Raw genomic sequence first — 17,653 nt, 5'->3', positions numbered from 1 at the left:
GACAAATGGCCACGGTTTTCCTGCCCTGCAGTTCATCATTTGTTCCCTGGTCTTTTGTCACATTTCCCAGCAGTGGAATTTTTCCAAAGATAGCAGACCAGAGCTTTCTTGCAGAAGTGTCAAAATGCAATCATATTTTTCTAAGAAATGGATCACCCAACATGAGGTTTATAACGTAAGGGAGTATGGGACATATAGACTATCCACTTTCTCTTGGGATCAGAGGCATTGGCAGGGAAAATGTGGTTAGCCCTCTGACAGAGAGATTTGTGGAGCAATTTATTTCTGCCGGAGGCCACAGGATAGAGAAAGGAGAACCCAGGCATTAACTAGAAGAGAAGAATTTAACCCAGGGGAAAATTAGCAACTTTTCCTTTTTATGGCCAGGTAGCTCCTTGTCTGTCTATGGGCTCTATCTAGCATATTACATACTGCCTGGATATATACCCTAGCTCTTCCAATTATTAGTTGGGTCGCCTTAGGCAGATTATTTAATCTCTCTGAGCTTTGTTTCTCATCTGTAAATGGGTATGATAATAGTAGCTCTTTCAGAAGGGTGACATTGGGGATTAAAAGAAATTATGAAGCTAAAGTGTCTGGAACATAGTAATGACAAGGAGAAAATTCTGAGATGTCCTAAATTAAATTACAGCAGACCAGAGGGTGAAAGGGAGAACCAGGAAGAGTTTAATCAGTTAATAACTGCAGGGCCAGCTGACTAAAGACTGCTCGGGTTCCTGAGTGTGTGTTAGAACTCTGAATTAACTTTCAGGTGGCAGTTTCTTCAATTTCCAAAAAGAGAATGGCCGTGGGCACTGTACCCCAGGAGCCTCCACTTCTTCTGAAGCATGAACTTTCCAGACTTGCCCACAGTCAAGCCAAAGGAGCAACCACTTCTCTCTGAACTGGACTCTACCTATCCAGAAGTGCCTCTGCTTTACCTAATCCCTCCACTCCTCCTGAATCTGTAGCCAGTGTAAATACTTTCAAAACAATTCACATCTTTCTTCCCTCTAAAAAAAAAAAAGCCTGTCAACTCCAAGATGGCGGACGTGGTTGAGACTTCACAGACTTCACTGGTGTTTTATGGCTCAACGAACCCTCCTTTTAAAAAATGCTTTCAGCCATGGAAGTTACTTTTTTTTGTTTACAGTCAGTACTCAGTGAATCAATCACACTACCACCACCACCATCATCATTATCACCATCACCAGTATCACCATCAACACCATTTCTTAAGCTTAATAGGGAACAGCATCAAGTTCAGAAGCAAGGCATTATTTAGCACGTCTTTAAAACATTTATCTGTAACTCACAGCACCTGGTACTGAAGAGTCAGCTGAAAGGTTGCTTAGATAAATCAAAATCTTCAAAGCAAGGAAAGCAAAAAAACTCATCCTCTAGAACTCTAGGCAGATAGTAGAGGGTTAAGGACTTTCAAGAAGGGTGGTGATTTACAAATGCCTTTTCCGGCAGCAGAGAAAGGAGAGCAAGAGGAGGAAATAAAACCATTTTAGGAACAGCAAAGGCACCTATGAGACAGGATGCTGTATTTATGATGACCAGGAAACTGCATGTTGCAAATGTGTGTGAAGCAGTGAAGAGGCCTTCGGTGAGAACAACCCAGGGTCCCAATAACCTCACATGGCTTCATTTTCTGTCTCTTTAGTCCCAGCTCGTTCTCAGTTGCATGGAAAAAAACAAAGCTGACGACCAAGTCTTTCAGCTACAAATCTACCTCACAGCATAAAAAGAGCTAAACATTTAAGTGTTTATATGCCTCTAAAAATAACATGTTACATTTCTCTTTCATTAAGACACACTGTGTAATAGTTTAAAATGCTAGCTAGTCAGATCACACTGACCTGGGTTTGAATCCTGGCTGTTTATTATAGTTGTGTAACATTTGATGAGTTATATAATTTCTTTGGATGTCAGTGTTCTCATTTGTGCAATGATGATTATAATAATATCTACCTGACATATGCGCCAACACACAGTGGAAATTAAATTGGATAATGCATATAAAACACAGTGCCCGGCACATGGTAAATACATATTAATTATTATTATTGAAGTCTTTTAGATGGATTGTTTTCTGGTGAGATAGAGAAAGAAAGGATAAAATAAACGTAGAGAAAGTGAAAGAAAAGAAGAGTTGTGGGAAAGAGAGGCAGGACTTTAAAAAAGCATGAGAGAGAAAACTGATAAAGATGGCAGGAACTCAAAGGCAGAGGCTTAGCTTTGCTTCCTGCCGAGGTTCCATCCATCTGGCCTTGGCTTCTACGCTGATTTTTCCCTCCAAGTGGCAGTTTTAGAAGCCTGGTGGTAAAACTCAGGGCGGGCCGATAGACCACCTCTGAATCACCCCAAATTTCTGTACTCAGTGAAGGCATATAAGAAATGTACATATTATTCTTTTGCAGGATAGAATTCCTTTGAGACTAATACAAGAGGAGACAGGCCTGTCAAGTGAGTCAGCAGAGGCTACGGGCAGACATAATCCTATTGCTTTTTGGCTGACAGCTCATGCAGAGAAAAATACTCTTTGATCCAAAGGTAAATGTAGCTTAAATCCCAACACAAAAACTTAACCCTCCCTAATCAGCCTCTATTCCTAGTGTATGATGACCCTAGACATCAGAGATATCAGAAATGCCATCGATACATTTCTTACTGTTGAGTTGTAATAATTTAATCATTGCTGAAGGTCAAATGCCTAAAGGGTAGAATAACTCAGATTATTTTCAGGATCTAAGCAAAAAACAAAAACAAAAACAAAAACAGAATAGTGTCTTTTCTCAGATTTTAATAGCAGATGTTAGTAGTAGAGTATCTATTATAAATGAATATACAGAAAATGAACATAAACTTGAATAAGTTATACAATATCTAAAAAACAAAACAAATGGTTAACCACAGGATTCTTTTTTTTTTTTTATGTGATGAATGGCTGGCCTGAATCTACTCCTACGGTTTTTAAAATTCTAACCAACCACAAAATCAGGGCAAAATTGTAGTTTTAAGATGGACATTATATGATCTCTTCTGATGCACCTTTACAAACACAAGAATTTAAGAAATCAAGTTGAAACCTGGATCTGAATATAAAAATGTAGGACACACGTAAGAGAAAGCTCAAAGAGCAATTTTTACATTATAAAAATTAGCCTGAGCCTGACCTTGAATAATTGCTTTTATAAAATTAAATACAGATTGAAGTTATGTATCATGATCCACCCCATCTGCTCAATATATATGTTATATATATATATACACATATATGTATTATATGTGTGTGTGTGTAATTTTTTTAGGGAAGAAAGGAAATATGTTTGTTTCACATTTTTGCTAAATTGCTTCCCTAGGAAGTTATGTCCTGGACCACTGGGATGGCTATGATTGGAATCTGTCTGCTTTTGTTTCTAACTTAAGCAGAGTATGGCTGCCTGTGCAGAAAGTGATTCCCTCAATATTTGAGCACCCGGGCCACTGACTTCTACAAAGTACAGAAACATTTTCATTTCTGGGTTCAGACATCTACCCTATACTTAGCACTTTCCTTTAGACTGCTCAAGGCCAGTGCTTCTTTCATCCCCTGTGAGCTCTGCAGGTCCATGTTTCCTTAGCTGGTGTAAGGAACTCAGTAGCTCATGCCTGACACCGCCTCAGCTAGTCACACCACTCATTTAACCATGAGCTTGATGTGCAGCCCAGTGTGAGACCCAGGGAAAAGAGAGATTTCTGTTCTCAGTGGGAAAGAATATTTAAGCTTAGGCCTCTGCTTTAAGATTTGGGGCTCAGTTTTGCCCTTTAGCAGTGTACATATCAATACCCCAAAGGAATTTTTCTTGGATGCATTTTGCTTTGAATTCAAAATATACTTTTGATGCTTTTTATTTAATAGGGCATAGGCACAAGGCTACATTCATTATTTAAACTAGAACTTATTTTGCACTTGATGTAAGAAAAATCTGGCACGCTTGTTCAGGGTAATTGCACAGAGTGAAATGAACCCAATTTATGTAAAGGATTATTGAAGGAATAAAAAACTTCCAAAGTCAGTCTGTTAAATCATTCATTGACATCTTGCCCAAATTTGGATCCTGTGCTTTGCCAGCTTTTAAAGCAAAGCAAAGAAGCAATTATTTAAAAGTGATAGTGAAAAGCAGTATTGAAAGAGAGCAATCCTGAAGGATGGATATATTTTAAGTGAGTATTCTCTTTTAAATAATGCAATCTACAGAGCATGGAGCTAGGCCCAGAGAATCATCTCTCAGTTTATGTCTTCACCTGATCAAAAGATATGAAAATGCAATGTAAATGATGTAACCTGCTTTTAAAATAATAATTATCTCTCTTATTCTTTTACAGATTTCTAATTTATTTTATGATTAAAATTTTGCTATGTACCAAATGGGTGCAGTTAGGCTTAAAGTCTAATTCTGAGAATCTAGCTTCTTTGAAACAATTTATTTCTTTTACATTTCCAGTTAACGTCTATAAATTTATCTGATGCTAAAAAACCCGATGTAAAGAAATTAAAAATCTAAGTCCTTTTTTTCAATCTATTCATTAAAAGTCTAAAATTTTTGAGGAGATAGATGCAACACGTTCATCACTTAATTGTTCTCTAGACTTAATAGCAGAAATATTTTAGGTAATCAAAAAGCAAGTGAAAAATAAAGCATCTTTAATTGATTCCTTTGGATCTTTTTTACAAATTGTAAATAAATTGTTCTTATGTTTTCTACGTGGCCATTTCAGGAGATACACAAATGAAAATTCAATGTAAATGATGTCACTCACTTTTTAAAAAATAATTATCTCTCTTATTCTTTTACAGATTGATAATTTATTTTCTGACTAAAATTTTGCTATGCTCTAAATGGGTGCAGTTAGGCTTAAAGTATCATTCCGGGAATCTAGCAGGATATAGATAAATTAAATGCTATAAGATGTAGGATGATATTAAAATATCCTTACTTTGCCAGTATGGAACAAAGGCAGTCTACTCTATCAGGGGAATAAAAGCAAATCTGAAGGAAGGATTTTTCACACTTGCATAAGTATAGGCCTCATTTGCCCTGAAGAGAGCCACTGGGCTAGATGTCTTGTGACAGTGCCTGTAGGGGTGTCAATGGGGCCCTGAAATAGCATCATATAGCACCCCGATATGAACATTTGGAGCTCAGGAGAAGTGCCTGTTGACAACATTTCTCCCTGTAGGGTCTTCTGTGCAGCCTCTCATGAATCAATACGCCAGTGAGTCAACTCACACATCAGTATTTTCTGCACTTTAGAAGCGATGATGGTATTTGCTACTGGTGAGTATGTTTTGTATATTCATAAAACAGCCTGACTCAACTGCCGTAGATTAAAAAGTGCATTCGTGGGGGTCTATTGTGTTGAGATCCTTTTAATTTTCTATCTGACTACTTCTAAGCTTTGTAATTAGGCTATCATGTATTTATGGTCATAAGAAGTCAATTTTAAACTAAATGCTCTTTAGTACCCTTTTTCATGTATATTTTCATCCCATATATAAAGTTTGAGATAAAAATGTTCAAGGAGTATGGAAAAATACAGTAAATTGAAGGGTAGAACATTTTTTAAACCACCAATTTACCTTGTTCTTCAAATTTATTACAGTTTAGAAACCCTTTTTCAGAATATCTGTTCGTACTGGGGTGAGAGCATGTTCCTTTATTGTGAGCATACAGTAGGAGCTCAATAAATGCTTGCTTCAAAAATGAATGGCTATAAAAAGATACTTATGTTCCTCTTTAACCATAATTGGTAAATCTATATATAAGTAGTGTTTTCTGTGCCCATGACATCTATATAACAAAACTAAGTTCAGTATAAGAATGAATTTAAAGTAATACTACAAGAGTAGAAATTTTAAAGGTGGAAATTTAAAGGATGAAAAACAAAAAAAGGTCTGTGGTCTGCCCATGGATTTCTAAATAGAGCATGCTTGACCAGGAAAATGGCAATAAGCATTTGTGAATGGATTTCATATTAAAGGAAATAATCAATACAAAGCTTTGTACATTTAAATTAACATAAAGAAAACACAATGATTTGTAAAAAAAAAAAAAAAAAAAACCACGTACATTAAGAGAAATGATACTCGCTTTAAACTTGCATTCTCAATACTGTCTGTGCAAAGTTGCTTGTAGTGTCCTCAAATGGGTGTCTGAGGCCAGATGCGCAGAAAGCATCACCTTCGATGATAAACATATCAAAGCCCGCTGTTTCTTTGAACTTGATAGAGCCTGGCCAGGTCATGGCTGTGCTTTTGAACTGATTTGGATATGTGAAACCTGCAGAACGGGCAGGAGCAGCTGGAAGGCATCCTGTATGTACGTCGTGCTATTGCAGCCCTGAGAGAGGAGAAAAATGTAGTCGAAGGGTTATTTTCATAGTGCGACCTTGACAGTTCTTCCAGTTTGATAATGTTCCCTCTCATCAAGTTTCACCTAATTTTATAATATTTTTCTTGTAATGTTGGTGATTAAAGCAAAGGTAAACACATTCCTTCGGATGGTGTGAGTCTGGCTTTTAATTATCTATACTAACAGAGAGAAGAATTCACTCAAAACGAGGCAAGTCATTTCTATAGACTTTTAGGACACATCGTTGTGTGTGTATTAATGGTGCAATATGTCCAATTTTAACTATCCACTTCCCAGACCAACCCCAGTGCCCTGAAATAACACAAAAGTACACAGTATGAAGGAGGCTATAGTTTGTCCTAACCTATAGATGAATAAACAAGAATGGTCTATATAAAACTAACTGGAATTATTACTATGCAATTACTCACAGCAAACCTTGAACACTCTCATCCTCCCACACATGCTGATACCATCTACTTGGTTTGGATGTTTGATGTTGCCATGTTCTGTGGTGCTTTAATGTACAGTATTTGGTGGGGAGGAAGCCTTTAAAATTTCAGGTAAACAAGCTATGAGGCATTTTCCACTGGGAGAATGAATAAACATTTGACCTGATATTCTTCATGACTGATGTGGTAAATTAATCTGCTAATGCCTTCTGGGCACCAGGGGAGATATTTTCTTGTTCCATATTCTGCTTCTGATCACTGCCTGGGTTTCCTCTCAACTGTGTCTGTCCCTCTGAAAACTGCCCCTGTATTTCTTGTCCCTTCTGGTCAACTCCATCCCACTGTGTGGCTGTGCCCTACAAATAACACTTGGTGCCACCACTGTTACTTTTGTACCTTGGTAGTTTTTCTTAACAGTAAGGCATGACTCCTAAAAACATCGCTATAAACATTCAGGTAGCCCTCTGTGACCTGAAGTTTGGTAATTTTCGAACTATGCAATTGACAGCTACTTCAGACAGCAAAAAACTACTGCATATGCATTGCCCATGTACAAACTTGTAGCGCCTTATGCCTTCAGCTGGGTGCTCAGTGGCTATAGATATGCCAGTTTCTTATAGTGTGGCCCTTAATAGAAGGTCTTCTTCCACCAGCCACAGGTAGAACACAGGGTCTTATGAGTCAAGAATGTTCTTGGTCCTCTTTTCTTCTCATATCACTGCTTCTGACAAAGACACAGCAGTATCGGGGCACCTTCTATCTATGCTATGAAGTCCTGGTGAGTGGAGAGGCCACAGGGCACGTGGTTGCAGAGGGGGTGCCTCTAGTCACTGAACAGGCAGAGGCTAAATTGTCTACTTATCATCTTGCCAGTCTGGAGCTGAGTGACCCGGCTAAATCAAAGGTTATCACGAATGGAAGGAAGTGCCCATTTTTACAGAAATCACCATGGAGCAAGAATCCCTCATTGCAGCCAATAATCATAGTGTTAAATCTGATGTCAAACTTGGCAGCAGAAATCTGCTTCTGCCAGAGGAAACAGTGACAGAAATAACATGCAAGCTTAGCGTTTCTCTTTATAATCAGGAATTCTTGAAAATTAGGTATTGTTGATTCACCCGAGGGTTTACAGCTGGTTGAGCTCCACAAATGTGCTCAAAAAAGACTGTTGATGATAAGATTTGGAATTGCAGTAACACTTGCTGCCTGGGAGAAAAACAACAACAAAAAAATGTAGCTCTAACATTTGCTTTGATTCAGAAGTACTTTCTCTCTGGGGCCACTTACCTCTAGCAATACACTATTGATCATGGGGTTAAGGACCTCAGCCTTCTTGTTGCTCTGTGGAATCAAAGGATGAAATTGACAGATTAGGTGCTCATACTACGAGGCTTGCTACATAAAATGTCATATACTAGCTTTGATGAAGGATCTCTTAGAAAGGACGGGGAAGAGAAGTGGAATGCTTACTCTAGACCAGGTGTCATATTTGCTGCTTCTACTATATGATCTCATTTAATTTTGACAGAAATCCCAGGAGGTAGGTAGGTACCATGATAACCCTAATTTAAAGATGAGAAAATAGGAATTGGCAAAGTTGAGTAGCTTGTTTAAGGTCACATAGCTAGAAATTTAAACTCAGACCTTTATAACTATTTAAAGCTTTCAGCAGGGCTGGGATTAGGCTGAGGTGAGTGAGGCTGAGTTGTACAAGTGCAGGTTGAATCCTATCTTTGCTTAAGACGTTGATATTTTGTTCATCATCATGATTTTCTTGCATGCATTTTGCTTTTTTAAAATATTGTATTATAATTACTATCTAGATGACTGATGTTGTTTCTTTGTCCCTCTTGGGGCCCTTTAAATTCTGCAGGTGTGTTAAGTACCTTACTCCCCATCCTAGTCCTAGCTCTGTCTCTTAGTCTTTTTGTTTGTTTCTTTCTTTCTTATTCTAAACACAAACGTGGGTACCTGGTTATAGGACGTGCCTTCCAGGTTACTAGCAAAACAAAAACATTCTTAAATATAACTTGCAAACAGGTTGGCAGATCCCAGTTTGCAAAACATAAGCCCAATATAAAGTAGATATTCAAAAAATGAGAGCTAGTGTTAGTATCGTCATGATTATTATTTCTACTATAGGTCTATCCATCAAAAGTCTTCTCTATCTAAAACGATCGACCGACTCTTAGACAATAAATATTAAAGGGCCTGGGAAGAAAGAGGGCAATCTTAACTGGCTGGTTTTCCTCACTGTACCCAGAAGACTTTATAGTAAACAAAAGTATGTAAATAAAATACATCTCACCAGAAAAGCCCACTTTCATTCACATTACTCTGCTGAGGGTGAAGTAACGTCTTACTGGGGAGACCATAATGGAGTCTTGGGGAAAAAGAAATCTTTAAAACTCAGTCATTTTAGTAAGTAACCAGAAAATCCATTATGGTATTTGCTTTCATGTTTATTTGATTATCAATAAACCTCTAAAATATAATCAAAATCAGGGCAATAAAATGACATTGGTTTTCAGACTCAATGAGATGTGCAAGCGAATTTAATAGAGTCTGGAGAGCAATACACACTCATTAACTTCAAGTTATGAACAATGGCCGCTTTAGAGAACAGAAACAATGACTTGATGTAAATGATTCATCGCAACACAAGATGAGGATGATTGTGGCGAGATGGCGTTTCAGTAAACTCTATTTAGACTTAGCTTTTTCTTTTTCCAAAGTAATAATTTGTGTGCTCCTGATTTTGTACAACAAACTTTTCTTTATAGACGTGTGTATATATGGTTGATCCTGAACAATGTGGGGGTTAGGTGCACTGATCCCCTTCCACATAAGTTGAAAATCTGCATATAAGTTTTCGGTCTCCAAAAACTTAACTCCTAATAGCCTACTGTTGATCGGAAGTCTTATCAATAACATAAACAGTCAATTAACACATATTTTATATGTCATATGTATTATATACTGTGTTCTTACAATAAAGGAAGCTGCAGAAAAGATAATGTTATTAAGAAAATCATAAGGAAAATACATTTACTGTATTTGTGGAAAAAAAAAATCTGTGTGTAAGTGGACCTGCACAGTTCACACTCATGTTGTTCAAGGGTCAAATGTATATGTGTATATAAGTTCAAGTACAACATCCATCTACTAGAGCTTTGCTATTCAGAAATGTAGACTGTGGGTTAGTAACATTGTTACCAACCCTAGCAGCTTATTAGAAATGTAGAAGCTCAGTCCTCATCCCACATCCACTGAATCAGAATCTGCATTTTAACGAGATCTCCAGATGATTTTCCTGAACATTAAGAGTTGAAAAGCACTGTACTCGAATACAATATGTTAAAAGGAATGGAAAGCAATACCATAACTAATGTAATGTATGTTGTATGCTGTATATGATTCATGTTAAACATTAAGGTAATGTTTAATATACACACACAGGGACATATTGCTAGATGACCGTAGAGGACCAAGCAGTTGGCTGTCTGTTTTGATAGGCAGTCAACTGGATGTTGAGAGATCAACTACAAGGCCTGGGTGAATCAGTTCACCTCTCTGGGGCTCAGTTTCTCACCTAGTAAACTGTGGAAAGAGTGAGAAGAGGGTACAGTAGAGCCTTGGGGAGCAAATTGCTGAGGCCATCCCATGCTGATTAAGATCTCACACCTCTCTGTAAACCCAGCAGCTACACCAAAATCCGTGGGTGTCAGTTAACTTAGACAACAGTGAGGACGTAAACGCATTTTATTGAGCCTGTCACATCATTGAGCTTCCACCCGCCCCTTCACTCTGCCTGTATACAGTGAAGCTCTTCTGCTGAAAACCTAAAATTAGACAAATATAAAAGCTGATGTTTTATAAAATGGAAGAAACAAACCAGATTCCTAGACAACCAGAAGAAATGATGGTATGTAGCTCACCCCTTATCATGAGTCACTAGAACTTTGGGAGACAGTTTTACAATCACTTCCACTTTTTTCGAGAACTGCCCTTTGCCTGGGGTTGGGGTGGAGGTGAGGTGCACCTTAGCAGTCAGGTAGGTCTACATGATAGAACTATGTCCCCAGTCACTACTGGTGATACCTAGATGTATGGTATGCATGGGATGACCCTGCCAATGAGCCTTTCGAATCCTCTCACCCAGGAACCCAGAATCTGAATGGAGAAAAACGGAAGCTGCTCTAGTTGTTTCCCATTAATGGTGATAGTTTAGCGACAGGATACGCGAGCTCTGGTGTCGGGTCCCCACAGCTATTCACGTTTCTCCACTGCTTTTAATAAAGCCTTTTTCTGTCTACATTATTTGGGACTTATTTCTGGTACTTCCTATTATGGGTTGAATTGTGTCCCTAAAAAGATGTGTTGAAGTCCTAACCTCTAGTAAACATCGGACTGTGAAGATAGGGTCATTGCAGATGTAATCAGTTAAGACGAGGTCATATTGGTCACACCCTAATCCAATATGACTATTGTCCTTATAAGAAGAGGGAAATTTAGACATAGACATGCACTTAGGAGGACAATGTGAAGAGGGAGGAAAGGGTGAGAGTTACGCTGCCACAAGCCAAAGGGATGCCTGTGGCTACCAGAAGCCGAGAGAAGCCAAGAACGCTTCTCCGCTAGAGGCTTCGGAGCTGGCCTGGCCCTGCCAACACCTTTATGTCACACTTCCAGCCTCCAGAACTGTGAGACAATAAACTTCTGCATTTAGGCTGTCTAGTTTGTGATACTTGTTATAGCAGCCATAGGAAACTAATACATTTGTAACCAAATGACATTCTAATTAAAACAGGAAGTAAAACCTGCTGTTTCTCATAGAAAGAATCATCTGCCCTTGCATCCAGGGCTTTAAAAGAAAAAGTAGAAAGGTTAAAAATGATTTCTTTCCATTCGTCTTCTTCCATCCCACTAAGGTGTGGTTATATAATGCGACTAATTGCTATGGAGACACTTAAGACAATTGGTAAAAAAAATATTTTTCTTTTGGTTAAAGTTGAAGTGTAACGAAAAAGTTCGAGAAACTTTTCATCTTGGGTGGCTTATCAAATAGGTTCTGAGGGCAACAGTGAATGCAAATATTCAAAATTAATTATTTTAATAAAGAATCTTGAATTATACATTTCAGATATTAAGTAATGGAAGGAACCTTCAACTGACACTTTAAAAAAGAAAGAAAGAAAGAAAGAAAATCGCCCAGAGTGGTTGGAAAACCCACCCAGCATCTCAGATGTCTGAGGTGGCGGTGTCAGGGCTCATACCCAGCCGGATGAGAGCTTTAAGCTGCCTGTCGTTAGAGAAAGTGCTCTTGGCCTGGTTTTAGTAAATGTTATGGCGGCGCTTCTGTTTTGCGGAGCTATCGAAGCAGGCACAGCATTCTCCACTTTTCCTCAGGACCCCTCAGAGACCCATCTCCCCTAGAAAGGTGAAAAAAGAATTAGTACTGTAATCTTACCCCAACAGTGGTTAAGAAATTCATAAACTTCTTCGATAAGGAGGCCACTTCATTGCACATTGCAGTAGTTAATCTGAAATTTAAAAAAAAAAAAAGTAGTTTGGGGATTTTTAATAAAGTAAAAAATAAGTTAATCATAAAGATAATTCACAAATATAGTATTCCACTTAAAAGAATGGCACACAAGCTTGAAGATGCTCTGTAGAAATGTTTTTCTCGATAATCTTTCATGATTCACAAATGCAGTTTAATCTAATCCTGGTTTTCTTTACATGCTTCATTAGAAAACATGTAAAGGTAACTCAGCTTACCTTTTGGGAATCAAAACCACATGTAGGAAAATAGCAGTCTTGAGCTCCAGATGTAGTGGGGTGTAAGACTTTTGCTAAGTGGATTTTCTCCAGCCTTTTGGTCACTTTTGTATAATAATGAACATGCATCGAGGTACTATGTTAAATACTTATGTATACATACTCACATTTAATACCCATAGTGACCTTATAGGGTATATTACTACTCCCATTTTATAGAGGAAGAAACTGACATTTAAGAAGGTTAAGTAAGGAGAATGGTTGAGAAAAGGGATGGGATTAAGAAATGCAAATTGGTAGTTACAAAAGAGTCATGGGGATGTAAAGTATAGCATAAAAAATATAGTCAATAATATTGTAAGAACTACGTATTGTGTCAGATGGGTACTAGATTTACCAGAGTGATCGCTTTGTAAGTTATATAAATATCTAATCACCACGTTGCATACCTGAAACTAATATAATGTTATATGCCACCCGTAATTGAAAAATAAAAAAATTATTTATAAAAAGAAGATTAAGTAACTTGCTTAGGACATGCGGTAGTAAGTGACAGAACTGGAATTCAAACTCGGGTGTCTTGAAACCTTGATTATGTTTTTATTGGATGCCTCAAAATAAAGATCCTACAGAATATGTTTTTAAGACATATCAAAACTCCAAGTTTCTTCCAGCCATTCCACTTCTAGGACCTTACCCAAGAAAATAATGCAAGATCACAAGTATTTCTCCAAAGCAACGTTCGTCATAACATTACAGATTATGACAAAACTGAAAACAATCTAATCATCTAACAATGTGGGTGTTGTCAGATTTTTAAAAATAATTAATATGTATGACTTTTAGGAATAGTGATTAAAATACTATTAGAAAAACAATAATTCTAAGTAAGAGTCTTACATGTTAAAAAATCTTGTGAAGTCAGCAGAGGTAAATTTTGTTTTGAGAAATTGGGGTCCTTATCTAAGTTATGCATTCAAGTTTATTGAACAATATTCATCTATCCATTCATCTATCCATCCATCCATGCCTTCACCCAAAATGCATCTGCAGGAAGGGTCAGGAGTCATGCTAGGAGATAGCCCAGAGCCATTCTGTGTATATTTGGGGGCAGGTGGGTGAAGAGGTACTTCTTATACAGACAGATGTGAGGCCTTATTACCCTTTGCTGTGAAGCTTGGTAAAAGACGGGACAATCAGGGCTAGAAATCGGAAAAGAGCTAAGAGTAAGGCCCTGCTATCTATACTCAGGGACTTCTGAACTTTAGCCCTCCTCTTTCAAATCAGTACAGTAAACATAAAATAGCACTTAGATGTTTTCCTGAATATTTTAAACTTTTCCTATTTTGCCTTTTCTTCTTCCTTCTATACAGTGGAGGTAAGTGTCTATTTTTTCTAGACATATTAAAGGCGGGCATGTACAGTTCTTATATCTTTGATTTTCACATACTTAGATATGACAATCTAGACTAGATGACAAATCTTTACAAGTGGGGGAAATTGCCACCAGTAATACAAAGACACTGATATTAAATTTTTGGAATGTTCTTCCACTAAAACTTCGCTCCCCAACCCATAATGCCAAAGGCAGTAATTAGCAAAGAGTAGTTAGTTAGCCAGCAAGGTAAATGAGTGTGTTGGGATGTGTGTGCATGTGTGTGTGTGTGTGTGTGTGTGTGTGTGTGTGTGTATTTGAATGGCACATGTATAAAAAATTGAATTTCAAATTAAAAATAACATTTACTTTATCAGAACTTTTGCTTGATCCTGAGCTGGTTTTTCCTCTTCTTGTCCATGAAGAATTAATTCTGCTACTTTATGAAGCTGTTCGATACAGCGTGCTGTTACTTCTGCCAGACTTTCAATGGACAGCATGTATACTTCCTGAAATAAGTGAATGCAAGTAATAAAATTATTCAGATGCTTTTTTTCAAGCAGATGCTTTAAAAAAAAAAAAGTGATATAAATATATATAAAATTCTTGAAAAAAAGAACCCAAATATGACCTGGAAAAGTTTACCCAAAGATTAATGGGCATGTCTAAGACTTTTTTAAGTGGAAATGCTGCCATAAGACGGAAGTGCTGCCAGGTCCCCGGGGACACGGCCAGCCTCATTCTCAGCTCGGCCCCAGCTCCCAGTGCAGTGCTCGGCACACAACAGGCTGGTGCTCAGGACGCAAGCGGAAGGGCAGCTGGATGAACAGGCCTCGGCGAACACTTTTCCTAGAGTGATCTAATTTTGAAAATTACTTCCTCTAAAAATAAATTCGATGTAAGATGAAGTTATCACAAATACATTGTTGAACATAGGGAGGATATAAATTATGCTCGTGTATTTATTAAACTACAGAATAAAAACTATGGCAATATAATTTTTTTTGGAAAAAGCTTCAATTACCTCAGTTACAGGACACAAATTTGCATTAGTTATGGTTCCAAAAAATTTGCATATAAGATGGAATTTCATCCTCAAGATAAATCAACTATGTTCTTAAAGATCTTTTTTCCTTTAAATTATAATTGGAGAGCTATGGAGAAAACTTAAAATACCTGTGCCAAGTCATGGATTGTCTTAGCACAGCGAAATTTTAGTGTTTATTATTTTAATACTCACATTTTTATAATATGAAACAGGATACAAATGAAAATGAAATTGCTTCTCCTCATTTAAAATCAGGCTGCTAATAAAATGAACATGATATTCCTGCTCTTTGGGTGGACAATCTAAAATAAATTTACCTCAACTGTCTTAGTTCTCCCGTCTTCTTTTTTGTCTTCTTCGGGGTTTTCAGGTTTCTCTTCTTTTTCTTCCTTCTTAGTTGTCTCCTCTGACTCTTCCATCATATCCACTGGCACCATGGTTTGATCTTCTTCCACCCAGTCATGAGCTTTTTTCATGGCCTGCAAAGGCCCCCATGCAAAGCAATATGTTTATTGTGCCAATATGGAGACTAAGAAATTCCAATCCTAAGAGTAGGATGGAGTTGCCCTAAACCTTCCACGGTGGTTCTCCATACAAAGAGTGATAGGCAATTCCTTAACCTCCTTAAAAATATCTTGTTGCTTCTGGGTAAATATAAAATAAGAAAAGGGAACATAATGGACGGTATGGACAGAAGATGACTGGAGGCTGGAGGACTTTTTAAAAAGCTCTCTAAAATGATACTCAGACAAGGATAAAAATGACAGTCATCTTGAAAGAGTGATGGTATATTTTTTTCACTTTTCATGACCGACTATAGAAGAATAACAGTACTTTACATATGTATAGGTTAGAGATTTAGCCAGGGTCATTGCTAAAGCAAATTTCCTCATCTGATATGTCTCATGAAGCCCTTAATGTTTCTTGAACCTAATAATACATCACTCTGGGAGCATGAAAGATGGCTCTGCTCTCCTCCAGCCATGCCACATCTTCTGACCTCTGGGGCTAGGAAAGAAGAGCTGTTGGCACGACGTGGTGTCACTCTGTGACTAGTTTAACTTTGCAAGAGTGCAGTTTGAGCAACCTGTGGCCTAAAAACTTATGGCTGAATTGAACGAGCAGAAATCGCCTTCCCTATCTGTTATTCACTGAATTTAGAAAGGGAGACGCATCTAGCTTTTGCCATTATAGTTTAAGCCGTTTGCTTAAGTGACAGTTGTATCTGAGCTTATGCGCAACTTAACCTCTCATGTTAAAGCTTACATGTCGAAGTTAAATACGTGAGAGTGTTGAATGGCAAGTTAACAGCAAGAAGATCTGGGGAGACGACAACACTATCCTTGGCGTGCCCTCTTTTAGAGACAAAGGTTTACCTGACTGTGTAAATAAGCCAATGAGGCCTTGGGGATACCACACACACTCCCCGAGCAGTGGCAGGCGCTGCACAGAGATGAATGAGGTAATTTCCCACTGTGTTCAAGTCACTGACCTGCCAGAATCAGCGACTTCTATCACAGATAAAGAAATTACTCATCTCTCCTCCTCACTGGCTCCTCATTCTGCCTTTTCCTCACCCACTTTGATAAATGAGGGCCAGTGTCAACTACTGCTTGCTCTGGGAAAACAGAGAGAATAGGAAAAATGACACAGTTTTAAGTAATTAATGATCAGTGTCCTCATTAAGAAACTTCACAGCATGACCTTGTATTAATTTGCAAAACATACTGTGGCACTATCAGAGGAACCCAGACCATTAGAGCTGGGACATTCTTAGACACAATGTAGCACCAGCATTGCAGGAGGGAGGCGACATGGAGTTGACCTGGCTGATGTTCTTCTCTCTAATTCTGGGGTGTCACTTTAGTGGGGGGAGGAAGATGGAACTTGAAAAAAGCCCCTTGGTGATTCTGGACCCCTCCTACCTCCCCTATGCTGAAGATAACCACTGCTCTGATATGAAATTCTGTTTGGAGGAGAAGTGACTTGTTCAAGGTCACAATGTAATTAGCTAGTGAAGTTGCAACTAAGATGCAGGTCTCATGACACAGTCTAGCATGTTCTCGACCACCACATTTCATTATGTTGCCCCCTCAAATCTTAATTACCGACCTCAGACTTCCCTCAACTCATGTGCCATTTGGGGTTTGGAGTTTTTCCATTTCAGATAGATCTCTGAAATTTTATAACTGAGACTTTTTCTTTCAAAAAAGAAAAACTCTGACTCAGATGGTGCTGACCTTATTGAGTTTGTCAGGTGTGGCTGCAACATGCAATTCGAAGAGAAGCTCTGTAAGCATGCTAGCAAATTCTTCTCCCTTTTCTTCTGAGCCTAGAAATAAAAAAAAAAAAATGACAGAAGTAAGAAGCATGACTTATTTTTTATCTTTCAGAATGTGGCAGCTCCCCCAACCCTACAGCCTGCCCTCCAGCTGCTGGGCAAAGATGATTTCCCCCATTTGTGAGCACGGCAATGAGGCAGCAGGCAGCTGCTGGATGGGGGCTGCGGGAGCCTTGCCGCCTGCAGTACCAGCTGGGGCGTCTCCAGGCCGGCCTGAAGGCAGAGCGAGGGCAGGGAGGGGCTTATCGTGTAGGT

General features: G+C 38.3%; 1 protein-coding gene across 5 annotated transcripts in view; it reads right to left on the bottom strand.

Moving 5' to 3' along the window:
* Positions 1-2,789: 2,789 nt before the first annotated feature.
* The window catches only part of FAM114A1 (family with sequence similarity 114 member A1), a 62,055-nt gene continuing 47,191 nt past the window's right edge, over positions 2,790-17,653 (bottom strand). For all 5 annotated transcript variants that reach the window (XM_036227613.1, XM_036227612.1, XM_016140689.2 and 2 more), the window contains 6 exons: positions 17,298-17,389; positions 15,375-15,536; positions 14,379-14,518; positions 12,324-12,396; positions 8,141-8,194; positions 2,790-6,389 (listed from right to left, as the gene is read on the bottom strand). In XM_036227613.1, coding sequence (XP_036083506.1) covers positions 6,291-6,389; positions 8,141-8,194; positions 12,324-12,396; positions 14,379-14,518; positions 15,375-15,536; positions 17,298-17,389 — 620 coding nt within the window. In that variant the 3' untranslated portion in view covers positions 2,790-6,290. The remainder of the gene's footprint in view (positions 6,390-8,140; positions 8,195-12,323; positions 12,397-14,378; positions 14,519-15,374; positions 15,537-17,297; positions 17,390-17,653) is intronic.

Source organism: Rousettus aegyptiacus, unplaced genomic scaffold (genome assembly GCF_014176215.1).
Source record: "Rousettus aegyptiacus isolate mRouAeg1 unplaced genomic scaffold, mRouAeg1.p scaffold_m13_p_10, whole genome shotgun sequence".
In the NCBI taxonomy this organism is placed as follows: Eukaryota; Metazoa; Chordata; class Mammalia; order Chiroptera; family Pteropodidae; genus Rousettus; species Rousettus aegyptiacus.
The sequence above is the reverse complement of the archived record's forward strand: the minus strand, read 5'-3'. Positions and strand labels throughout refer to the sequence as shown.